We start from the raw sequence: 21,691 nt of genomic DNA, 5'->3' as shown, positions 1-21,691 counted from the left end.
ATAGAAGTAATAGTTTTCTCTACAGATAATAGAATATGTATATAGCAGATAGTAGGGGGTTTATTAGGGAATTGGCTTTTGCAATTAGCAGACTGAGAAGTCCCACAACAGGTTGTCTGCAGGTTAGAGAGAAACAGATGGTAGAAGAATAGTTCACTTCAAGTTCAAAGATCTCAGAACCAGTGGTGTAACTCGTTGTCCCTAGCTGAAAGCCTCAGAATCTTAGGAGTCACAAGTGTAAATCCTGGAGTCCAAAGGCAGGAGAGGTTGGACTTCTGATGTCCAACGTAGGAGCCAGCTGTGTCCCAGCTCTCATAGTGACGTGATAAGGTAGAGGGGAGGTTTCAACTCACGTTTTATATTTGTTATTCTTAGGCCCTGGCTGACTGGGCATCCACTTACACGGAAGGTGGATCTCGCTCACTTAGTGCATGCTAAACTTCTCTGGAAATACCCTCTGTACTGACACACTCCAAAATAATGCTGTTCTAGGTTTCTAAGTATTCATTAACTTCTTCAAGTTGACAACTAAAATTAATCATCACAGTAGCCCTGAAACTGGGCTTTCTGAAACTTTTAAATTGATACTGTCTTTGTTTCTCCCTTTCCTTTAAAATAATTAGGTGTCTTTGGAGCAGGCAAGAGTTATTTGCTGGCAGTGGTAATTTTGTTCTTTGTACAGCTGTTTGAAAAGAGTGAAATTCCTACAGTTGGAAATGCAAGACCATGGAAACTTTTGATTTCTTCCTCTACCAATGTAGCTGTTGACAGAGTACTTCTTGGGTAGGTATCATAAAGGTATTTAAGTAGTTAATGTTTTAGGTATTTTTGAAAGAGGCAGTCTGGCACATGTCCTATCAATGCACTTTGTTGCTGAGTTTGCTAAGAACGGAAGGCCTTTCTTTTTTTTTTTTTTTAAAGACTTATTTATTTTTTATTACAAAGTCAGATATACAGAGAGGAGGAGAGACAGAGAGGAAGATCTTCCGTCCAATGATTCACTCCCCAAGTGAGCTGCAACGGCCGGTGCGCGCCGATCCGAAGCCAGGAACCAGGAACGTCTTCCAGGTCTCCCACGCGGGTGCAGGGTGCTAATGCATTGGGCCGTCCTCGACTGCTTTCCCAGGCCACAAGCAGGGAGCTGGATGGAAAGTGGAGCTGCCGGGATTAGAACCGGTGCCCATATGGGATCCCCGGGGCGTTCAAGGCAAGGACTTTAGCTGCTAGGCCACGCCACTGGGCCCGGAAGGCCTTTGTTTCTGACCCATCTATGAAATAGTAATAGGCTGACTTGTTAGTTTGTAAATAGAATAAACCTAACAATTCTGGGATAAAGACAGGATATTAGCATAAAAATCCAAGTTCCTTTAGGAACACTTAGGGCTCAGAGTATACTTGTTGGGGTAGGCGTTCTGCCATGGATCCCTGCTGGTTGGCAAAGAAGGAGGTCTTGAGCACTTAACTAAGATATTTCTTAGGATCATTTTCAGGAGGCAGTTTCGGTAGGGTAATATACCACTTTAAGATAAAGAGCAAGCTTGGCTATTGCTTCTTATAAAAGTAGTGAGCCTCCAACCTCAGGGTTACTGTCCTGTAGCTCAACTATCATATATGCAGACAGAAACTGAGACCTCTACACCTCACTAAGGGATTTGGTGGGGCCAAGGAAATACAGTGTACTCTGTGGTGCATTTTGCTACAGCATGTGCGATGAATAAAAGCCTTTTTATCTCTGAGTAGAGAGTCTTGGATCTCATATATTAGAAGTAGGCCACAATCAAACCCCATAACTAGTAATTGTTACAGATCAGTCTCTTGCTCTTTTGCCCTTGTGTACACACTGTATTTACATATCTGACCAATTTAAATGAATTAGGTTTTGTGTTTGAGTAAGAGGGACCCAAAGAAAGTATAGAAATTTTGTCATTGTATAAGATTTTATTAAAAATTCAAAGAAAATATTGTTTAATATTTTAACATTATTCCAGTATCTAATGACTTGAATTTCACCGTAAAAGGCGAAGATTAATTAGGAGAAATAATTCATTATTAATAAGTCTGTGCATTTATAGCCGCAAAAGTTAATGCTTATGGTAGAAAATATGCAAATTATACAGATTATAATTTATTTCTTTTAAAGATTTATTTATTTACTTGAAAGGTAGAATTACAGAGGGAGAGACAGACAGAGAAAGTCTTCCATTTTTTGATTCACTCTCCAAATGGCCACAACAATATGGGTTGGGCCAGGCCGAGCCGGGAACCAGCAGCTTCATCTGGGTCTGTCCCTTGGAAACAGGCGCCCAAGCACTTGGACCATCTGCTGCTGCTTTCCAAGGCAAATTAGCATATCCTCTGGCTTCGGATGGGCTCAGCTATGGCCATTGCAACCACTGGGGTGGGGAGAACCAGTGGACGGAAGAGCTTTCTTTCTCTCCTTCTCTCTGTAAATCTGACTTTCCAATAATAATAAAATAAATCTTTTTTAAAAATAGAAAAAAAGATATGTGCACTAAAACTGGTAAAGAAATAAAATACAGCGGCTAGAGCTGTCGTCAGTTAAGCTTCTATCTAGGATACTGGTATCCCATTCAGGTGCTGTTTTAAGTTGTGGCTGCTCTACCTCTGATCTAGCTCCCTGTTAATTTGCCTAAATGTTTAAAGAAATTATGTTCCATGATACAGTTTTGTAGGTATAGGGATTCCCCTGGCTCCTGGCTTCAGACCTATCCAGGTCTGGCTGTTAACAGCCATTTGGGGATTGAATCAGCAGGTGCTAGGGTGCTTTCTTTCTCTCCAACCTCTCCCTCTCTCTCTCTCTCTCTCTCTCTCTCTCTCTCTCTCTCTGTAACTCTTTCTTTTTTTCATATTTTATTATTTTTTATTATCATTTTTAAATCATTTTACTTAGTTGCTTAGAATATAAAGGGTCAAGGGCTACAGCAAAGTGGGTAATACCATTGTTTACACACTGATATCATTTTTTTCCTGTATCTGGGGTATGACTTTCAAGTAAAATAAATAGTAGCAGAATATTAAACTTTTGTGTTATTAAAGGACTATACTGCTGTAATAATGTTATTGAGGAAAGTGAGGAGGGAGAAAGGGGAAGGAAAGCAGAGAATCCCTATACCTACAAAACTGTATCATGGAGGTTAATTTCTTTAAATATTTATTTTATTTTTATTGGAAAGTCAGATATAGGGAGCGGAGGAGAGACAGAGAAGAAGATCTTCCATCTGTTGATTCATTCCCCAAGCAGCCACAAAAGCCAGAGCTGTGCTGATCCGAATCCAAGAGCCTGGAACCGCTTCTGGGTCTCCCAAGCGGGTGCAGGGTCCCAAAGCTTTGGGCCGTCCTCGACTGCTCTCCCAAGCCACAAGCAGGGAGCTGGAAGGGAAGTGGGGCCTCCGGAATTCAAGCCAGTGCCCATATGGGATCCTGGCGTGTTCAAGGCAAGGTCTTTAGCCACTAGGCTACTGCACTGAGCCCTGTGAAAGATAATAAAAAAAAAAAAAAACGCAAAAACTCAAGTCTGTTCATGTATTCATGCTAAGTAAATTCAGAATTATTTTGGAAAATGTTTTTGGAAATGTGTAGTTTCTCCATTTCCCAGCTCTTTAAATTCCTATTTTGAGCTAATGAAAAATGTTTCAGAGAACTGGAAATTCAGTGAGCTCCAGTTCTGTTCCTGACATAGACTAGAGCTATAAGCTATGTAGGTACGTAAGGTACAAGGGTAAGAGAGGACTTCTTCCTCACAGAGCGTAACCTAGAGTGGAGCAGTAAAAATAGAGCAATAACTGTGTCCTCTGTTGATGGGAAGGCTGACCTGATTTGAGTGTTGGCTGATTCTCTATTATTTATGTGGCTTCATCCTATCTTTAGGATGACATACCATGCAAAGCTGTAGTAACTTTTTATAAGATTTTTTTTATTTGAAAGTCAGATATACAGAGGAGAGATAGAGAGGAAGATTTTCGTTCACTGATTCACTCCTCAAGTGGCCACAATTGCCAGAGCTGAGCCGATCGATCCGAAGCCAGGAGTCTGGAGCTTCTTCCGGGTTTCCCACACTGGTGGGTTCAAGATCGCAAGACCTTGGGCCATCCTCTACTGCTTTCACAGGCCACAAGCAAGGAGCTGGGTGGGAGGCAGGGCTGCCAGGATTAGAACCGGTATAGAGGATGCTGGCGCTTGCAAGCCGAGTACTTTAGCCACTACGTGACCACACCAGGCCCAAAGCTGTAGTAACTTTTAAATGAAATACTATGTATAACTAGGCTCTTCATAATAAATTTTAGCATAAGTATATGATATCTGTTGTTTTTTATACTTTTATGTTTTTAGGGCATTTTTATTTTACACAATTTAAACATTTTAGTTGATTGAGAGCTTTCTTGTGCATAGAATGTGTTTAATAGTTGATCTCAATTTTTCATACTCAGGGAATGTGTTTTGGCTTTCTATGCTTAAGATTGTACGATTGTTGCTGGTTCTTTTTTTTTTTTTTTTTTTACCATATTTTGGTGTGTTATTGAATTATTAATGCAAAAGGAACAGATTCAGTGTAGTTCCTAGAATTCTAATATAATACTTCCTTCTCCCTTTCTGCTTTTCTTTTTCTCTCTTAATTTTTTCTGTAATATTTGTAATTTCTGTTATAGTCAAAGGCTTACTGCCATAATGAAGAGTTCAATATGTCACATGGCTGAAATGGTTATCTTTCCTTAGATAATTGCTTATAGCTGTTGTCTATAGTCCCAAAGAATGAAGATCTAGATTTATTTATTTATCTGAAAGTCAGAATCATAGAGAGGGGGAGACACAGTGTGAGATCTTCCATCAACTGGCTCACTCTCCCGCTGGCTGTAATGATTGGAGCTGGGCCAAGTTAAAGGCAGGAGCAAGGAGCTTCATCCATATCTCCCATATAGATAGCAGGTAACTACACTTGGGCCATCTTCCATGCTTTCCCAGACATTTAACTTGCAACTAAATTAGAAGTGGAGCAGCTGGGACACGAACCTCCATATGGGAACTCAGTGTCTCAGGAGGCAGCTTTACCTGTTGCCTCACAATGCTGTCCCCTCATGTAGAATCTTATTTTTAATTGTTTCTCTGGTAATTCTTTCCTGGATCCCTTACTTTGCATAACTAAACCTACTTTAGTACCAGCATCCTAGGGTTACCAAGATAAATATTTTTCCAGCGTCAAATTATCTTCTAATTATAGCTTTAAAAATGTCCAAGGCGGGCTCGGCAGCGTGGCCTAGTGGCTAAGGTCCTCGCCTTGATCCCATATGGCCGCTGGTTCTAATCCCGGCAGCTCCACTTCCTCTCTATCTCTCCTCCTCTCAGTGTATCTGACTTTGTAATAAAAATAAAATAAATCTTTAAAAAAAAAAAAAAAAATGTCCAAGGCTACACACAGATGCTGATGGACCTCATGATGTGAATTCCATGCACAGACGATACTGTCATCGAAAATTTCTAAAAGCCTAAAGGGTTAGGATGTGATGAAATGAGCCTTCCCCTTCTTTTCTCTACTTGATGCCTCCAACAGTGCTTATTGACATTTTTATTCATGATAAATGCTAGCATCACTATTTTATGAACACTTAGTGAGCCCTCACTGTAAGAATAATGTTGAAAGATGCTTTCTGGAATACATAACGTAAGTACAAAAGAAATCTTTAAATTGCACTTCATTTAGTTTGAGTTTTGGTATTTCAGATTGAATACCTTAACCCCAAATACTGTTTTATAAAATTAACTTTAATGGCATAAATATTATGGAAACTTGGTTTCCTATTCAGTTTTCTAACTCATCAGAACCTATTTTTTATTGTCTTTAAAGACTTCTTGATCTTGGATTCGAAAAGTTTGTCCGTGTTGGGAGTATTAGGAAGATTGCCAAGCCAATTTTACCTTACAGGTAAGAGTTTTAATCATTTCACAGAATGTTCAGGCAAATGTGATAATTTTATGTAACTATTATCTAGACTTTGTCTTTTGAAGTAAAGAAACCCTGTTCTTATACTTTGTTAACTTTGAAAATGCGCTTTTGCTTTTCTTTATACATGAAAAATGTAATGAAGAGGTGTATTATTTTATACAATTTTTTTTAGCTTGCATGCTGGCTCAGAAAATGAAAATGAACAATTAAAAGAACTACTTGCACTAATGAAAGAAGACCTGACTCCTGTGGAAAAAGTGTATGTGAGAAAAAGTATTGAGCAGCACAAACTGGGCACCAATAGGAAGCTGCTGAAGCAGGTAAGACAAAGTAGCTTCAGTATGAGTCTTGGTTTGTACCTATAGGAAAGGTATCTTCATGCAAGATGTATATTACAAAAAAACTGCAAGGGTTTCAGTTTGCTCAGCTCCACAAGACCTGTCTTTTAATTCCATTTTGATGTTCTGTTTAGATTTTTTTTTTTAGTGTAGTTTCTTTTTCATTTACTTGAAAGAAATAGAGACAGAAAACAAGGCAGACAAAGGGAGACCTTTTATCTGCTAGTTGACTCTCCTGATGCCCACAACTGCCAAGGCTGGGCCAGGCTGGCAGCAGCAGCCTGAAGGCTCTGTGTGAGTCTCGTTTAGGTGGCAAGGACGAAAACACCTCAGCTATCACCTGCTCCCTCCCAGAACACACAGGAGCTGGAAATCAAATCCAGGCCTCCCCAAGCAGCATATTAACTGATGTACCAAATGCCTGCCCTCAGATTCCCTTCATTTCTGTCGATGACAAGAATGTTTTCTTTAAATAAAAGAAACGGATGTGATAGCTCGGGTTTAAATAGATATTTGCATATGTGTCCTTAGCTACCCAGTGCGTGTTTTATGTGTGCTGTGAAGTGTTCTTCAAATTTGTGAGCAGATCCGATTCACCATGTTGGATTCATCCTTTCTCCATCTTTTTATTTGCATATATTTTATCAGCCTAAAGAGAAGAGTGAAGAACTTGTAATAGATTCTTAGGCAGTTAAATTAAGTTAGTTGTGTTCTCAGAAAAAAAAAAAAGGAAGAAAATGTCTGATCCTGGACAAAATATGAAAGCTGAATTTGTCTTTAATACTTTGCTAGAGAGCCATGCCTCTCAAGTTTTGTCTGTGTCCAAAAATTCAGAAGACACAAATACTGGCTTTTGGGTATCCAGAGTCAAGACTGACCGCGGTGGACAAGTAAGCACCCTGCCCGTTACTAAGTTCTGATATGGAACAGCCTGGGCATCAGCTGGTAAAGCAAAGAAAAAAGAAGAATTAATAACCTCCTCTGAAGGGAGGAGAGTATGGGGAAAACAAAGGAGGGTGAAGGAAAAGAGTTGTTGTTTCATGGGAAACATCGACATCTCTCCGAGAAATTTAGTGATAGGAACCTACGTGGGGGCCTGTATTGATAAGCTATTGCTGAAATAATGTAATTTAACAGAATTGTACACACCTTATACATGTACACACAGATGTGTGTGTAGCAAAGCAGCTGCGAGACAGTGACCGTACTCAATTTAAAAATTTGTTTTCCTTTTGTTTATATTTAGATTAACTAATGGCTTGTATCATTCCTTTTGCCTTAAGAATATCATTCTGCTGTAATATTTAAGACTAAGGTTCAGATTTATTAAAGGCTGCAAGTATATATATTTTTTTAAAGATTTATTTATTTTATTACAAAGTCAGATATACAGAGAGGAGGAGAGACAGAGAGGAAAATCTTCCATCCAATGTTTCACTCCCCAAGTGAGCCGCAACGGCCGGTGCGCGCCGATCTGATGCCGGGAACCAGGAACCTCTTCCTGGTCTCCCACGTAGGTGCAGGGTCCCAAATCTTTGGGCCGTCCTCAGCTGCTTTCCCAGGCCACAAGCAGGGAGCTGGATGGGAAGTGGAGCTGCCGGGATTAGAACCGGCGCCCATATGGGATCCCGGGGCTTTCAAGGCGAGGACTTTAGCCGCTAGGCCACGCCGCCGGGCGCAAGTATATTTTAATTTGCTATTTGGAATTAGTTTTCCATCTTGGCCTTGTTAAATAATTTAAAATATTAGTGAATGTAAAGGGTAAGCATAGGACCTTTCATTGTCAAAATCAGGGTTTCTATGGAGAACATTGGTTGTGTTCTGGAATACATATAGTATTTATTCAGATTCATCTAGATGGTAAACGGTACAGGTCATCCTTCTATTTGTAAAGTCTCAGAATCTTTCTTCTGAATATCAAATTGTGCCTTAAATTTTTTCTTATTGGTGTACTGATGGTTTAAGTAACCTATATTTTATGATTTCCATTTTTTTTGTGGAGATAATGAAAGTAATAAAGTGATCCTTGCTATCTGAGGGAAATTAAGTGTAGCTCAATTTCTGATTTTAGCCTGTAGTTTCTTTGGTAAATATATATATTTTTAATACTTGTTAATTAATAGCCTTTTTGTTGTAACAAAGGTTCGAGTGGTTGGGATTACATGTGCAGCCTGCCCATTCCCATGTATGAATGATCTGAAGTTTCCTGTGGTTGTGCTTGATGAGTGTAGTCAGATCACTGAACCAGCTTCTCTCCTTCCCATTGCAAGGTAACGTGAAAGATTGTTTCTCCAAACTAGAAAATCTCAGCATTCTAAGAAGTAAAATAATTTTTAAAAAAGTTATGCTTACTGATTTGAAAGGCAGAGTCACAAAGAAAGAGGTAGGGAAAGAGAAAAAGCAGTCTTCAATCTGTTGATTCACTTTGCAAAGGCTTACAACAGTTAGGGCTGGGTCAAATGTGGAAGTCCGTCTGCTTCTTCCACATCGGTGGCAGGGACTCAGACACTTGTGTTACCATCTCCCATCTCCCAGGTGTATTAGCAGGAAGGTGGATCAGAGGCAGGATAGCCTGGACTTGGACCAGGCTCTCTTATATGGAATGTGGGAGTCCCAAACAGTGGCTTATCCCATGGTGCCACAACACATGTCCCAAACTAACATTTGAAAAAAATTCATAAAGAAACTTTTATAAGTAAATGTATCAAGCTTGTTAGATTACAGTGTAGGCATTGGGTTCACAGAATCCTTAAACCTTGGGGGCTCTGGTGTTTCAGCTTTATCAGTTTTACAGATCTCTCAACTAGATTGATGCTTTCCTCCTTGGTCGTAGTTTGAGAACTTTACTCTAGAATACCCTTCATTTCCCATATTTTGGTATAATTTTGGGGTTTAGGTTCTGAAAATATTTTGTAGGCTATGAAAGAATATAAAGTATATAAGGAAAAACATTTTAAAAATGGATATTGCTTTCAAACTCCAGCCAATTGAAACATTGTACTTGTGGAGCTTCTCTTTCTGAGCAATCCTAAAGACAATGGGAGGAGTCCGGCACCTAGGTCTGAACTTCAGGCCTTGTGTAGTTCTCAGTCAGTGAGGATTAGGCCGCCGGCTGTCATGGATTGTGGGGGCTTAGAAAGTTTCTGTATTTAGAAACTTTGTATTTTAAAGTAGAATAATCCTTGGTATGCCAAAAGGAGTTGGTTTTCCTTCACAAGAGCAAGAGACGGAAGAGCAGTAAGGCACAGGGTAGAGAGTGGGAGAGAAATACAGCACCTACCATATACTAAACACATTACATACTTCATCTAATCCCTACAGCCATCTCCCCAATTAGAATGCTGAAACTTGGAGAGATTAAATAGCTTCTCATGTCCATAGACTACAATAAATTTGAGGTTTTAGGTTTGTCTACAAAACTTGGACTTTCCACATGATGTCCTACTATTACCTATAAAATAACAGTTTGAATCAGAAGACTTCCAAGAAACTTTCTCATTCTGGGAGTTTGTGGTTTGTGAAAATCAATGTTTCCAAAAATGCATGTTACAATAATTGCAGGCAGAAGCAGGGGAGACTTACTAGGTTTTATGTGGAAAATCTTAAATTCTATGAGAGATTCTTTACTGTATAAGATTTCAAGGTCTTTAGCATACTTATTAGCACTGGTTTTAGCCTAACTATTCTCAGATACTTGATTGGATTCAAAATTTTTGGAATACGTTATGAAAAGTGCAATAAATGGTATCAGTGCAACATTTTTATTTGTTTGATTTTGAAATCCTGCTTTTAGGTTTGAGTGTGAGAAGTTGATTCTTGTTGGAGATCCTAAACAGTTACCTCCAACTATTCAGGGTTCTGAGGCAGCTCATGCAAATGGATTGGAACAAACTCTTTTTGATCGACTTTGCTTAATGGTATGTATTACTAAATTTATATTGAGTTATGATTTCCTATTATATATTTCATGACTGATTAAAATTTATTTATTTGGAAGGACAATGTGACAGAGAGAAGGAGAGACACAGATAAAGAAAGATCTTCCTTTCACTGGTTCATGCCCCAAATACCCACCCACAGGAGCCAGGGCTGAGTCAGGTAAACCAGGGCAGTAATAACATCCAGATCTCCCACATGGGTGATGGACCCAAATACTTGGGGTATCTTCTGCTGTCTTCCCAGGCGTATTTTCAGGCAGCTAGTTTAGAAGCACAATCTCTTAAGACAGACTCCCATATGGATGCTGTTATCACAATAGGCAGGTGAAGTTAATCCGCTGTGCCACAGCATCAATCCCTAGGTAAATGTAAACCCATGACTTAAATGCCGCATTATGAAGCCAAGATTGAAAGAGTTGTACAGTGCAGAGTTGTCCAGCCATTATCTGCCCATTTCTAGATATTTTTCATGTTTGACAGGCTCTTTTTTTTTTTTTTACCAAAAAACTGTCTTGAAGAAATGAAAATAAAAGCAAAAGTATCAAAATCCACGAGATACAGTTTTCACTGATCTTTGTTGGTGAGATATGTCTGCCTTCCTGGTCTCCCAAGCAGGTGCAGGGTCCCAAAGCTTTGGTCCGTCCTCGACTGCTTTCCCAGGCCACAAGCAGGAAGCTGGATGGGAAGTGGAGCTGCCGGGATTAGAACCGGTGCCCATATGGGATCCCGGTGTGTTCAAGGCGAGGACTTTAGCCACTAGGTCATTGCACCGGGCCCTCCCTCCGCTCTTAAGGCTATATGAATGTATCAAGTACATGTACTTTTACATAGTTGGTACCCCAGACATTGCAGCCATTTGGGGGGGTGAAACAGGAGATGCAAGACCTGTCTCCTATCTCTCTCACTCTCTTTCTAATATTTGCCTTTCAAATAAATAAAAAGTAAATATTTTTAAACAGTGTTACATTTTTTTATTTGTGCTGCATTCTATCTTAGTAGTAATTTATCTCCTTATACTAAAAGCAGTGTCTTTACTATCCAACTTAGCATCATTTTTGTTTCTACTAAAAAATTTGTTTTTAAATCTTGCTTTTCTGTATTTACATTTCTTAGGGTCACAAATCAATTATGTTGAGAACCCAGTACCGTTGTCACCCTGCAATCAGTGCTATTGCTAATGATCTGTTTTATGAAGGAAACCTTATGAATGGCATTTCAGACACAGAGAGGAGCCCTTTATTGGGATGGCTGCCAACCCTGTGTTTCTATAATGTTAAAGGGCTGGAACAGGTAAAACGACATTACTGTTGATGGGAGTCAACATAGTTTGGTGTCTGGTTCGATTTTATTGTTGTTGTTTGTGTGATTTTACTTGGTTTACATATACCCTTTCTGGGAAGTGTAATTTAGAATCTGCTTCTGATTCCAGATTGAAGGAGATAACAGCTTTCATAATGTGGCAGAAGCTAGCTTCACACTCAAGCTGATTCAATCACTGATTGCAAGTGGAATAGTGGGCTCTATGATTGGGGTGATAACATTATACAAATCCCAGATGTACAAGGTTTGTATTACATACTACAATATTTGTCAGATATTAAATATCACAATTACATGTTATAATATTTGATGTTACATTTGTTGATAGTTTTGGTTGGTGCATGAAAAACTTTTCAGACTATGATTAATATAAAAAAAGAAACATTCTAATTTCTTTTGGCTTGGCTTTTTCCTGTATAATTAAGTGTAAACCTAATAAGGTTTAATTAAATTCAGCTTACAGCTGTTGGGGCAAAAATGCAAATAAACAAATTAGAGGGAAGAAAATATGGCGTATGCTTTGTGTTTTGAGACAGATGGGATTGAATCAGTGTTCTTCAAAATGTTCTTTCATTATTATTACATTTTATCAGCAGATCAAGGATAGGTACCACATATTAATGTACACATGAGCCAATTACCTCTAACTAGTTTTTCCTTTTAATGGTTTTTTTCTTCTGTTTCATTATTCGATTATTTCTCAGCTCTGAATTAGCATCTCCAAACAAGGTGTTCAGCAATAGACAAATCATCACTTTTGACTTTTTCATAATTGTTATCTAGTCACTTACCTATCATTTTAGAAGCTATCCGGAGAAGCCCACACAAGTCAGAAAAGAGCACCACCAACTATCCATTGCTAGTTAAATAAAATGGTTGCAGTGAACAGGCTCAGAATGTTATTTCTCCGCAGTCCCTGTGCTGCCTGACCCCTGTCTTTTTCCTCCGCAGCTGTGTCATTTACTCAACGCAGTGGACTTTGCCCATCCTAACATTAAAGCGGTGCAGGTGTCCACAGTAGATGCTTTTCAGGGAGCCGAAAAGGAGATCATTATTCTGTCCTGCGTAAGGACAAGACAAGTAGGATTCATTGACTCAGAGAAACGGATGAATGTTGCATTGACCAGAGGAAGAAGGCATTTGTTGATTGTGGGGAACTTAGCCTGTTTGAGAAAAAATCGATTATGGAGTCGTGTGATCCAGCATTGTGAAGGTAAAATAGTAGATGTGGTTTGCTCACACATTTTGAGTCAAAATAGACCAGTTTGCATTAATGTTTAGAGCGTTTGAGGCAAGAACAGCTGTGGATTTGCTACTGGGAGTGATGACTGACATAACAATGTGAAGATGAACTTAAAATCAAGAATAGTTGTTTCGTATTTTGTATCTTTTTAAGGAAGGAAAGATGGATTGCAACATGCGACCCAGTGTGAACCACACCTGAACCATCTCCTTAAAGATTATTTTGAAAAACAAGCAGCAGAAAAACAGAAGAAGAGTGAAAAAGAGAAATTTAATGAAAAATCTCAATCATGATAAGTTATGGCATAAGTATTTTGTATTTATGTAAATTCAGATTAATTTTGCATTGTATATTTTTGTATTATGCCAAAACATTGGTACTAAAAAACTTACGCTATTTACAAAGCATACTAAATACACAATCTAAAGTACTTGCTCTTCGAAAAATACATTATTAAGATTCACAAAGTACATTAAGATAGATTCAGTGAAGGCAATATCAAATTTCACTAATAAATTTTTTTTCTAAGAAGTATGACATCTGTTTGCTAATGAAATGAATTTTGTATGGCACAGTGGAAACCCTTCATGGGGAATATCAATGTGATTTTTCTCAAAAACTCACTATTGGTACATGTTTATACAGTTACGCCAGCACACTTCTTTCTGAACTGTAATTCTATCAGAACCTTTTCAAAAAGAAATATAAAGCCCATCATTTAAAATTTTTAAAAAGTTCACAATAAAACTTTAAAGAAGTACAAAAGAGAAGAAGGAAAGCACTAAGAATGCAAGCCTGAAGATACAGTTCTTTTTTTTCTTTTTAAAGATTTTATTTATTTTATTACAAAGCCGGATATACAGAGAGGAGGAGAGACAGAGAGGAGGATCTTCCGTCCGATGATTCACTCCCCAAGTGAACCGCAACGGCCAGTGTGCGCCAGTCCGAAGCCAGGGACCAGGAACCTCCTCCGGGTCTCCCACGTGGGTGCAGGGTCCCAATGCATTGGGCCGTCCTCGACTGCCTTCCCAGGCCACAAGCAGGGAGCTGGATGGGAAGCGGAGCTGCTGGGATTAGAACCGGTGCCCATACGGGATCCCGGGGCGTTCAAGACGAGGACTTTAGCTGCTAGACCACGCCGCCGGGCCCGAAGATACAGTTCTTAACACTTGGCCGTGACCAGTTCTCAGTACCATGCCCAGTTGCTTAGTATTTATTGGATGAGTAAACAGTGAATGAATATGATACCAGTTTCAGTTAATTTCTTCATGATCTCTTTCCTGAGCATTTATTTGTACAGAAATCATTGGCATGAACAGAAAAATATGTTAGGGGCTAGTATGGTGGCATTTAGGCAAATTCTCCACCAGCATCCCATATGGGATGTTGCTCCGCTTCTGATCCAGCTTCTTGCAAATGCCCAAGGAAAGTAACAGAGGATGGCACAATGCCTTGGGCCCCTGTACCACATGGGTGACCCAGAAGAACCTCCTGGCTTCCAGCTTTGGACCGTTCCAGCTCTAGCCATTGCGGCTATTTGGGGAATGAATCAATAGATGAAAGAGCTCCCTGTCTTTCCCTCTTTCTCTCTGTAACACTGACTTACAAGTAAAATAAATGTATCTTCTTTAAAAAAATGGTTAAAACTTTTTAAGTATTAAAAATAATACATTCTTCTTGTAGAAAATTTGCAAAATATACAAACTTATACAGAAGGAAACAAAAACCACCGAGAAATACACTATTCATGTATAATTAACTGATTATCTTGTCTTTGTTTCTATTCTAGACCTACATGTGTAAGTTTTAAACCATTTGAATTAACATTGAATAAAGGAACATTTGTGTGTCCTGTATGGAAAAAATGACAAGGGCTTGATTATAATTAATTTCAAAGTATTTATCTTTACCAGTTTAAAACAAACAAACAAACCAAAAAAACCAAAAAATGTAGTGACTCAAGTTACTCAATATTTACTTTAAAGATGCAGAAATGTAAGCCTGGCACAGTGGGTTAGCGTTTAAAGTCCTTGCTATGCGCATGCCAGTTCCCATATGGGCACCAGTTCTAATTCCGGCAACCCCGCTTCTAATCCAGATCTCTGCCTGTGGCCTGGGAAAGCAGTCAAGGACGGCCCAAAGCCTTGGGACCCTGCACCTGTGTGGGAGACCAGGAGGAAGTTCCTGGTTCCTGGCTTCGGATTGGCACAGCACCAGCCATTGCAGCCACTTGGGGAGTGAACCATCAGATGGAATATCTTCCTCTCTCTCTCTCCTCCTATCTGTGGGGCAAATGCTGTGGTGTACCAGACGAAACCTCCGCACCGACATCACCTTTGGGTGCTAGCTTGAGTCCTGGCTGCTTCACTTCTGATCCAGCTCCCTACTAATGCCCCTGTGTGGGGACAATTAGTGCTGCATGATGCTTTGCTGTTAAATTGTTAAGAACTTCCTCTCCCAGTTGATCTCCGGGGTAGGTTGACTCTGGGAAGAAATGGGACAAGGAAGGTTGCTTTATTTGAGATGCTGCACACACTCTCTTTAGGTTTCTGGCCAGGACCGAAGGGGGTGTGGGTTTGCAAGATTGTTTATGCAAGATAAGATTCCTCTGCCTGCACATGTTCCATCTGGGCCCTCGGCTGGGCCTGGGAAAGAATGTGTGTATGGATCAGGGAGAAGGTACCGGGCCAGAATAACTGGCCCAGTGCCACTTTTGTGTAAAGGATTATATATACAGCCAATAGCCAGAGAAGAAGCATGCCCTATTGAGTTGCCCATGATGCCCAGGGATGTGTTGTTGCTGGTCCGGTGCTGAATTGCCCGTGATGCCAGGTGCTGAACTGTTCCTGGTCCGGTGCTGAGGGTCGTGCTGTGGAGAAGGGCCCTAAGGTGCTAAATACAAAAGTAGATGAATTCTCCTCCTTTACCTAATCTTCTCTTTTTCCTCTTACCTTGGGTTCTTTTATCTTTGCTTATTTTATTATCTCTGCTCAATGTTTTTTATCTTATCTAAGAAATGCTTGCAGAGTGTTTTGTTGTGCATTGAGCCCTAAAAGTGAGACTGTGCACGGCTGGGAGCTAAGAATCTCTTGCTCCAACAACCTGGGAAAGCAGCAGAGGATGGCCAAGTCCTTGGGCCCCTACACCCATGTGGTAGACCAGGGGAAAGCTCCTGGCTCCTGGCTTCAGACTGGCCCAGCTCCAGCTATTGTGGCCATTTGGGAAGTAACCAGCTGATGCATGAATTCCCTCTGTAACTCTGACTTTCAGATAAGTAAATAAATAGTAAACCTTTGACAAAAAGATGCAGAAATGCTTACTTAAATTTCTACCCAATGAAAAAATGACTAACCTACATCTGTGTATCTCTTTTATGTTAGAAAAATAAATCCAGCAAAGAAGACTTAAGGTCTAGTAATTCTCAAGCCTTGTCCCAGTTGTGTTGATTTCAATAGCTATGGCTTTAAATGTTCACCAGTCTGTGAAAAGGAAGATGAGACTCCCAGCAAATCCATATAATGAAGAAGGAATAGTTCAAGGAAGTATTCAGGGCTGTGCTTTACCACTGAGCTCTACAATCAGAATAACAAATACATCTGGACCAGAATCCTGAGTTTGGCCACTCAGACTTCCTCTTCATTCTTAGTTTGTTCTAGGCCAACTGAATCTAGATCTCAGGTAATTTTTTTTAAAGACTTATTTATTTTATTACAAAGTCAGATATACAGAGAGGAGGAGACACAGAGAGGAAGATCTTCCGTCCGATGATTCACTCCCCGAGTGCAACGGCCGGTGCTGTGCCAATCCGAAGCCGGGAATCAGGAACCTCTTCTGGGTCTCCCATGCAGGTGGGCCGTCCTCGACTGCTTTCCCAGGTCACAAGTAGGGAGCTGGATGGGAAGTGGAGTTGCCGGGATTAGAACCAGCGTCCATATGGGATCCCGCGGCATTCAAGGCGAGGACTTTAGCTGCTAGGCCACACTGCCGGGCCCATCAGGTAATTTTTTTTAAAAAAGATTTGGGTTACTTAATTTGAAAGGCAGACTGAGAGAGAAGGAAAGATGAATCCACTGGTTCACTTCCCCATATGACTACAGCAGCCAAGGCCAGACCGGGATGAGACCAGGAGCCTGGAACTCTCCATCTGGCCCATACAAGTAGCAGTGGTGATTTTTGCTGCCTTCTCAGACAACATTAGCTGGGAGTGGGGCACCTGGGCCTTGACTCTGATAGAGGATGCTAGTGTTGCAAGCAGTTACTTAACCTAATAAACTACAGTGCTAACCTCTCAAGTAAATTCTTTTAAACCAGAAAGACTTTATAGGCAATATATCATTTGAGTCTTTGTGTATCTTGGGATATAGTTCTGTTACATGTATGTCAGAGTGCTATCTAAACACTAGGAGACTTGTCTTTCTCCTGACATCTGGATGTATCAGATGGATGATAGTTGAATCCATTTCTGTCTCAGATGTACAGCATAGCTGTCTGATTTTGTATAGCTCCTACTCTAATCTTTACCTTTTTTTCATTTAGAACTGCTCAGATTCTGATATGAGCTTCTGCCATTGTAAGTGTGCCATCATTAGTTGTTCCTTTATGTTTCCTCTCTTTTTTTTCTCTTTTCCAGAAATTTCAGTTTCTGCATGCTTGAAGGAAGGCATCTATACCTTGTAGGTATAGAGCTGCATTTCTTGACACTCTGGGCCAGGTGAATCTTTATTATAAAGGCTTATACTGTAACTCATAGGATGTTTAATAGCATCCCTGGCCTCCACTCATCTAGAACTAAGGTTCTAGATGCCAGTAGAAGCTTACCTCAAGCTGTGACAACTAGGTATGTCCATACACATTGTTGAGTACTCTGATGAGGAGGATGGACCCGGCATCCCAGCTCTCTGAAAACCAGCCACAGCACTTAGAAGTATGACCTAAATCTTGTTTTTTGGCTGATATATGTATATTGCCACTCCTAATTCATAGTATCATTAGCAGAAAAAACAACATTCAGAATTGCTTTTGGGTCAGCTCCATTCTTTGTTTTTTCCCTATTCTTATCTTACTATAATTTATTTGCATATCAGGCTCTTGAAAAAAAAAATGTGGTAACAAAGATGAATGTGGCTTTCTCTGTTCTCTTGCTTACTCCTCTCCCTTAATCCAGGGTTAGAGATTCACATGTTAAGTTTTCTCTCTCTTTCAATAACCTGACTCTGTGCACCTGTCATGAGTGATTTTCTCTGTGGTTTTCATGTTGGGAATGATTGTGTCACAGAGTTTCATCCCCAGGTACAAGGTCAGCTGCAACAGGCCTGATTTCTCCCTGGGGTCACACCTTCCAGTGCCCTTGCCCAGCCCTTTCCATCAGGGCACAGTTTGTGTTCTGTTTTTGTTTTTAAGATGTATTTATTTTCATTGGAAAGGCAGACTTATAAAGAGAAGGAGAGAGAAGGATCTTCTGTCCACTGGTTCATTCCCCAAGCATCTACAATGGCCAGAACTGAGCCCATCCGAAGCCAGGAGCTTCTTCTGGGTCTCCCATGTGGGTGCGAGGTCCCAAGACTTTGGCCTGTCCTTGACTGCTTTCTCAGGGCACAAGTAGGGAGCTGGATGGGAACTGGAGCCCCAGGAAATGATCCAGCACCCATATGTGATCCCAGCGCTTGCAATCCAAGGATTTAACCACTGAGCTACTGCACTGGACCCAGAGCACAGTTTTCATTTTTTCCTTTGAAGACCCAATAGGAAAAGCAGGGGATTTGAGGCTTATCTAGTTTATTTCTCTTGAAGAGATGAATAAATCACAACATTCTCCTGGGGGTTGTCTACAGTATAAACATACTGTCATTCTACAGTATAAACATACTTTTAAAATGTTTGTGATGGAGGACAGGGATTTAACCTAGCAGTTGAGTCATAGCTTATGACACCCACGTCCCATGTGAGAATGCCCATTGGATTCACATATTCTATCTTCCTGCTAGTGCAGACACTGGAAGGCAGCAGATGATGGCTCAGGTAGGTCATCCAGTCACTGCTCCTGGCTTTGTCTGGCCCAGCTCTAGCTGTGCAGGCATCTGGGAAGCGATCAGAGGATGGAAGATCCCTCTGTCTCTGTCTTTGTCTTTGTGTTCCTGTTCCTTTCAAATAAAGTCAGGGGAAAAACTTTGGAAATGGAATTAGAACATTATATAAAGTATTTTGGTACAAGAAATTAAAATCCAGATATAGTTTTTTTTTTTCAGAAAATGGCATAAACTCTTAAAATCTGAGTGAAACTTACATTGACCCTGCATATTAAAATAACCAATATTTAGTAATATAGAACAATTCCCCTATTCCAGCCCAACAAGCTATTTTATCTCAGATCCAAAGGTTGGATAGGCACAAACTGAACTTGAAAGAGTAGCTCTTTATGAAATAATCAGAATATTAAAATTTGTCATGATTTAAGGTATACTTGTAAAATTTTTTTTAAAAAATAAAAAGATCATTTGATTTGGAGATGCCAAAGCTACATCCTCTGATTATGGTTTAATTTAAAGACAGCTGTGATATAGCTTTATTCCAATGATATTTTTATATTAAATAAGAATGACCTGGAAATTGGTGATTTACTTGACAGCTATTGGTACTTGGAAATGAAATAATTGCCCTGAAAACATTAGATCAACACTGATTTGAAATGCCTGCTTTGTAATTAGTCCTGAATGAAATGTATGTTCTGTTCAAGTCATGTTTTCAGTTTCCATTAGCATGACTTGATTATAAAGGGAAAGTACAAGCCAAGTATCTCTTGAGTTCTTTTCTTCCTGAAGCATAACTTAGGTTGAATTTTTAGTTTAACTGCTTTTGTTGGCCCTTCCAGTAGTTTCTAAATTATGTTCTTCCTCACTATTCTAGTTTCTACTTAGGCAAATCTGATCTTGATAATATAGTAAGTGTGTGTGTGTGTGTGTGTGTGTGTGTGTGTGTGTGTGAGAGAAAGAGAGGGGAGAGGGAGGATATTGGCAGTTTGCAGGCTAAATAACTAGTGCAGAGGACTACCCATATAAAAGTTTTGGTACATCCATAGTACCCAGGCTCTTTATGACAGAAATGGTGCATTTTATTGGCTGAGTTGGGATGGATTTCTGCCTCCTTAGCACAGAGCTATCTTTCCCCGCTTTGGTGCAGTTAAAATCAGTGCATTCATTGAGCATTTAACTGTAACTGGCCCGGTGTTCACTGGCACCAATTGGATTCACGTTTCCATGACAGGTGTATGCAGCTTGTTTCAGGTGTCACCCAGGTGTAGAGTACAAGGCTTATTATACACCGCAAAATGTGTAGGCCAAAGTAGAGCTCTTCCTGATAGAGAAACTTGATGGTATGCTCAAAGAAATTTTGCTTCTTTATCCATTATTTTTGAATGGAATATATACTTCTAAATAAGCCAAGAATTAAATTGGCCATGATTGTTCTCAGAAGCTTGAATACTTTGCTTCATACAAGTTTGGATTCCTCATCTCTAAAATCAGGGTCAGGCTAATTGTGAAACAGATGCTAAGTTTTTGAAGACCAGGTAAGGCAATGAAAGGTAGAAAGATGTCCGTGCATGGTCAAGAGTAACTGGTGGGGCACACACATGAGTGAAGCATTTGGAGGAATGAAATATCCCATTTTTTTTTAGCACAGATGTGTATATGTATGCATGAACATATGTGTGTAACCAAATAACATATCCCACTGGTCTGAGACTCTGTTTAAGTATTACATGACCTATCTGGTATTTTCAGTGGATAATGATGACTTGCCTGAAATGAATATGGTATCAGGGTATAATGTAAAGTAACGAACAGCAAGCAATGGAGGGTAACTTGCTGAGTCCAGATTTTGTTAGGAAACATGCTTTCAAATACTTCATAGACTGTAGGATCGCTGCCTGAGTGTAATGGACAAAACAGACAGCATCTGTAAAGGAACTTACATATATGTTTCTTGGGCCAGGGACTCCTCCAAGACTTTTTAAGTTGGGATCAGCACCAACAGAATATGTGTTCAGAAAATGTTAACCGTTAAATGGTGTACAATTCTAGAATGTCCATGTCATGAACTTTTTAGTTTTTCTTTTTAGATATCTTCTATACATTCTTAAGCAAATTAAACCAGGCCTATTTTTCTTACCTTCTAGTATTTGTTCATATACAATATATGCCAAATATATAGACTTAAAGTACCAATACCTTATTCTGTATTCCTTTAATCATTGTATCATCAAATCCTTATATCTGTATTTACTCTTACTTGGATGAGTATATTGTAGAATAATAGCATTCACCTGATTCAGTATTCACGCATACCCAAAGGGAATATTGACAAAAAAAAAATCCTGAGTGGCACAAGTGACTGCAAATAAAGAACCACAATAAGTAAAATCGAACTGTAGGCTTGTGGGTGACACAGCTTGGAAATTTGCCCTAAGCAGAGCAGTCTACTAACCAGAAGTGCAATGACCAAGAACAAAAGAAGAGACAGAGGCACAATGAATATTACTGAAGACTCCTCTGCAAAGGAGCCAAAGCCTTTGCCAACCTCAGAGTTAACTGAGGAAAACCTGGAGAAAATGGGGGATACAGAAAACTAATGATAAAGCTTCTTATCAATGAGAAACACATAGAGGAATTCAAGGAATTTAAGGAGTATGTTACACAGGAAAGACAGCACTGAAACAAATTCAAGCCGAATTATTGGGAATGAAGAACACAATAGAGCAAATTAAAAAATCAGTGGAAAGTCTCTGTAGTAGAGTGAAGGAGACAGAAGAAAGAATCTCAAAATTGGAAAATATTGCTTGTCACAATGGGGAAACAATCAAAAAGCTGGAAGCAGAGCTGATTCAACCAAAAAAAAA

At 39.7% G+C, this 21,691-nt stretch overlaps 1 protein-coding gene across 3 annotated transcripts in view; it reads left to right on the top strand.

The window, feature by feature from the left end:
- The window catches only part of ZGRF1 (zinc finger GRF-type containing 1), a 64,606-nt gene extending 51,358 nt beyond the window's left edge, over positions 1 to 13,248 (top strand). For 2 of the 3 annotated variants that reach the window (XM_058666946.1, XM_058666945.1), the window contains exons 20-28: positions 624 to 783; positions 5,861 to 5,938; positions 6,132 to 6,279; positions 8,440 to 8,567; positions 10,091 to 10,214; positions 11,349 to 11,525; positions 11,665 to 11,799; positions 12,507 to 12,768; positions 12,952 to 13,162. In XM_058666946.1, coding sequence (XP_058522929.1) covers positions 624 to 783; positions 5,861 to 5,938; positions 6,132 to 6,279; positions 8,440 to 8,567; positions 10,091 to 10,214; positions 11,349 to 11,525; positions 11,665 to 11,799; positions 12,507 to 12,768; positions 12,952 to 13,091 — 1,352 coding nt within the window. In that variant the 3' untranslated portion in view covers positions 13,092 to 13,162. Of the gene's footprint in view, positions 1 to 623; positions 784 to 5,860; positions 5,939 to 6,131; positions 6,280 to 8,439; positions 8,568 to 10,090; positions 10,215 to 11,348; positions 11,526 to 11,664; positions 11,800 to 12,506; positions 12,769 to 12,951 lie in introns of all 3 variants that reach the window. The other variant, XM_058666944.1, reaches the window with a different exon arrangement.
- The last annotated feature ends 8,443 nt before the right edge of the window (positions 13,249 to 21,691 follow it).

This window comes from Ochotona princeps, chromosome 7 (assembly GCF_030435755.1).
Source record: "Ochotona princeps isolate mOchPri1 chromosome 7, mOchPri1.hap1, whole genome shotgun sequence".
Classification (NCBI taxonomy): domain Eukaryota; kingdom Metazoa; phylum Chordata; class Mammalia; order Lagomorpha; family Ochotonidae; genus Ochotona; species Ochotona princeps.
Note: the sequence above shows the minus strand (reverse complement) of the source record. Positions and strands in the feature narration are given on the sequence as shown.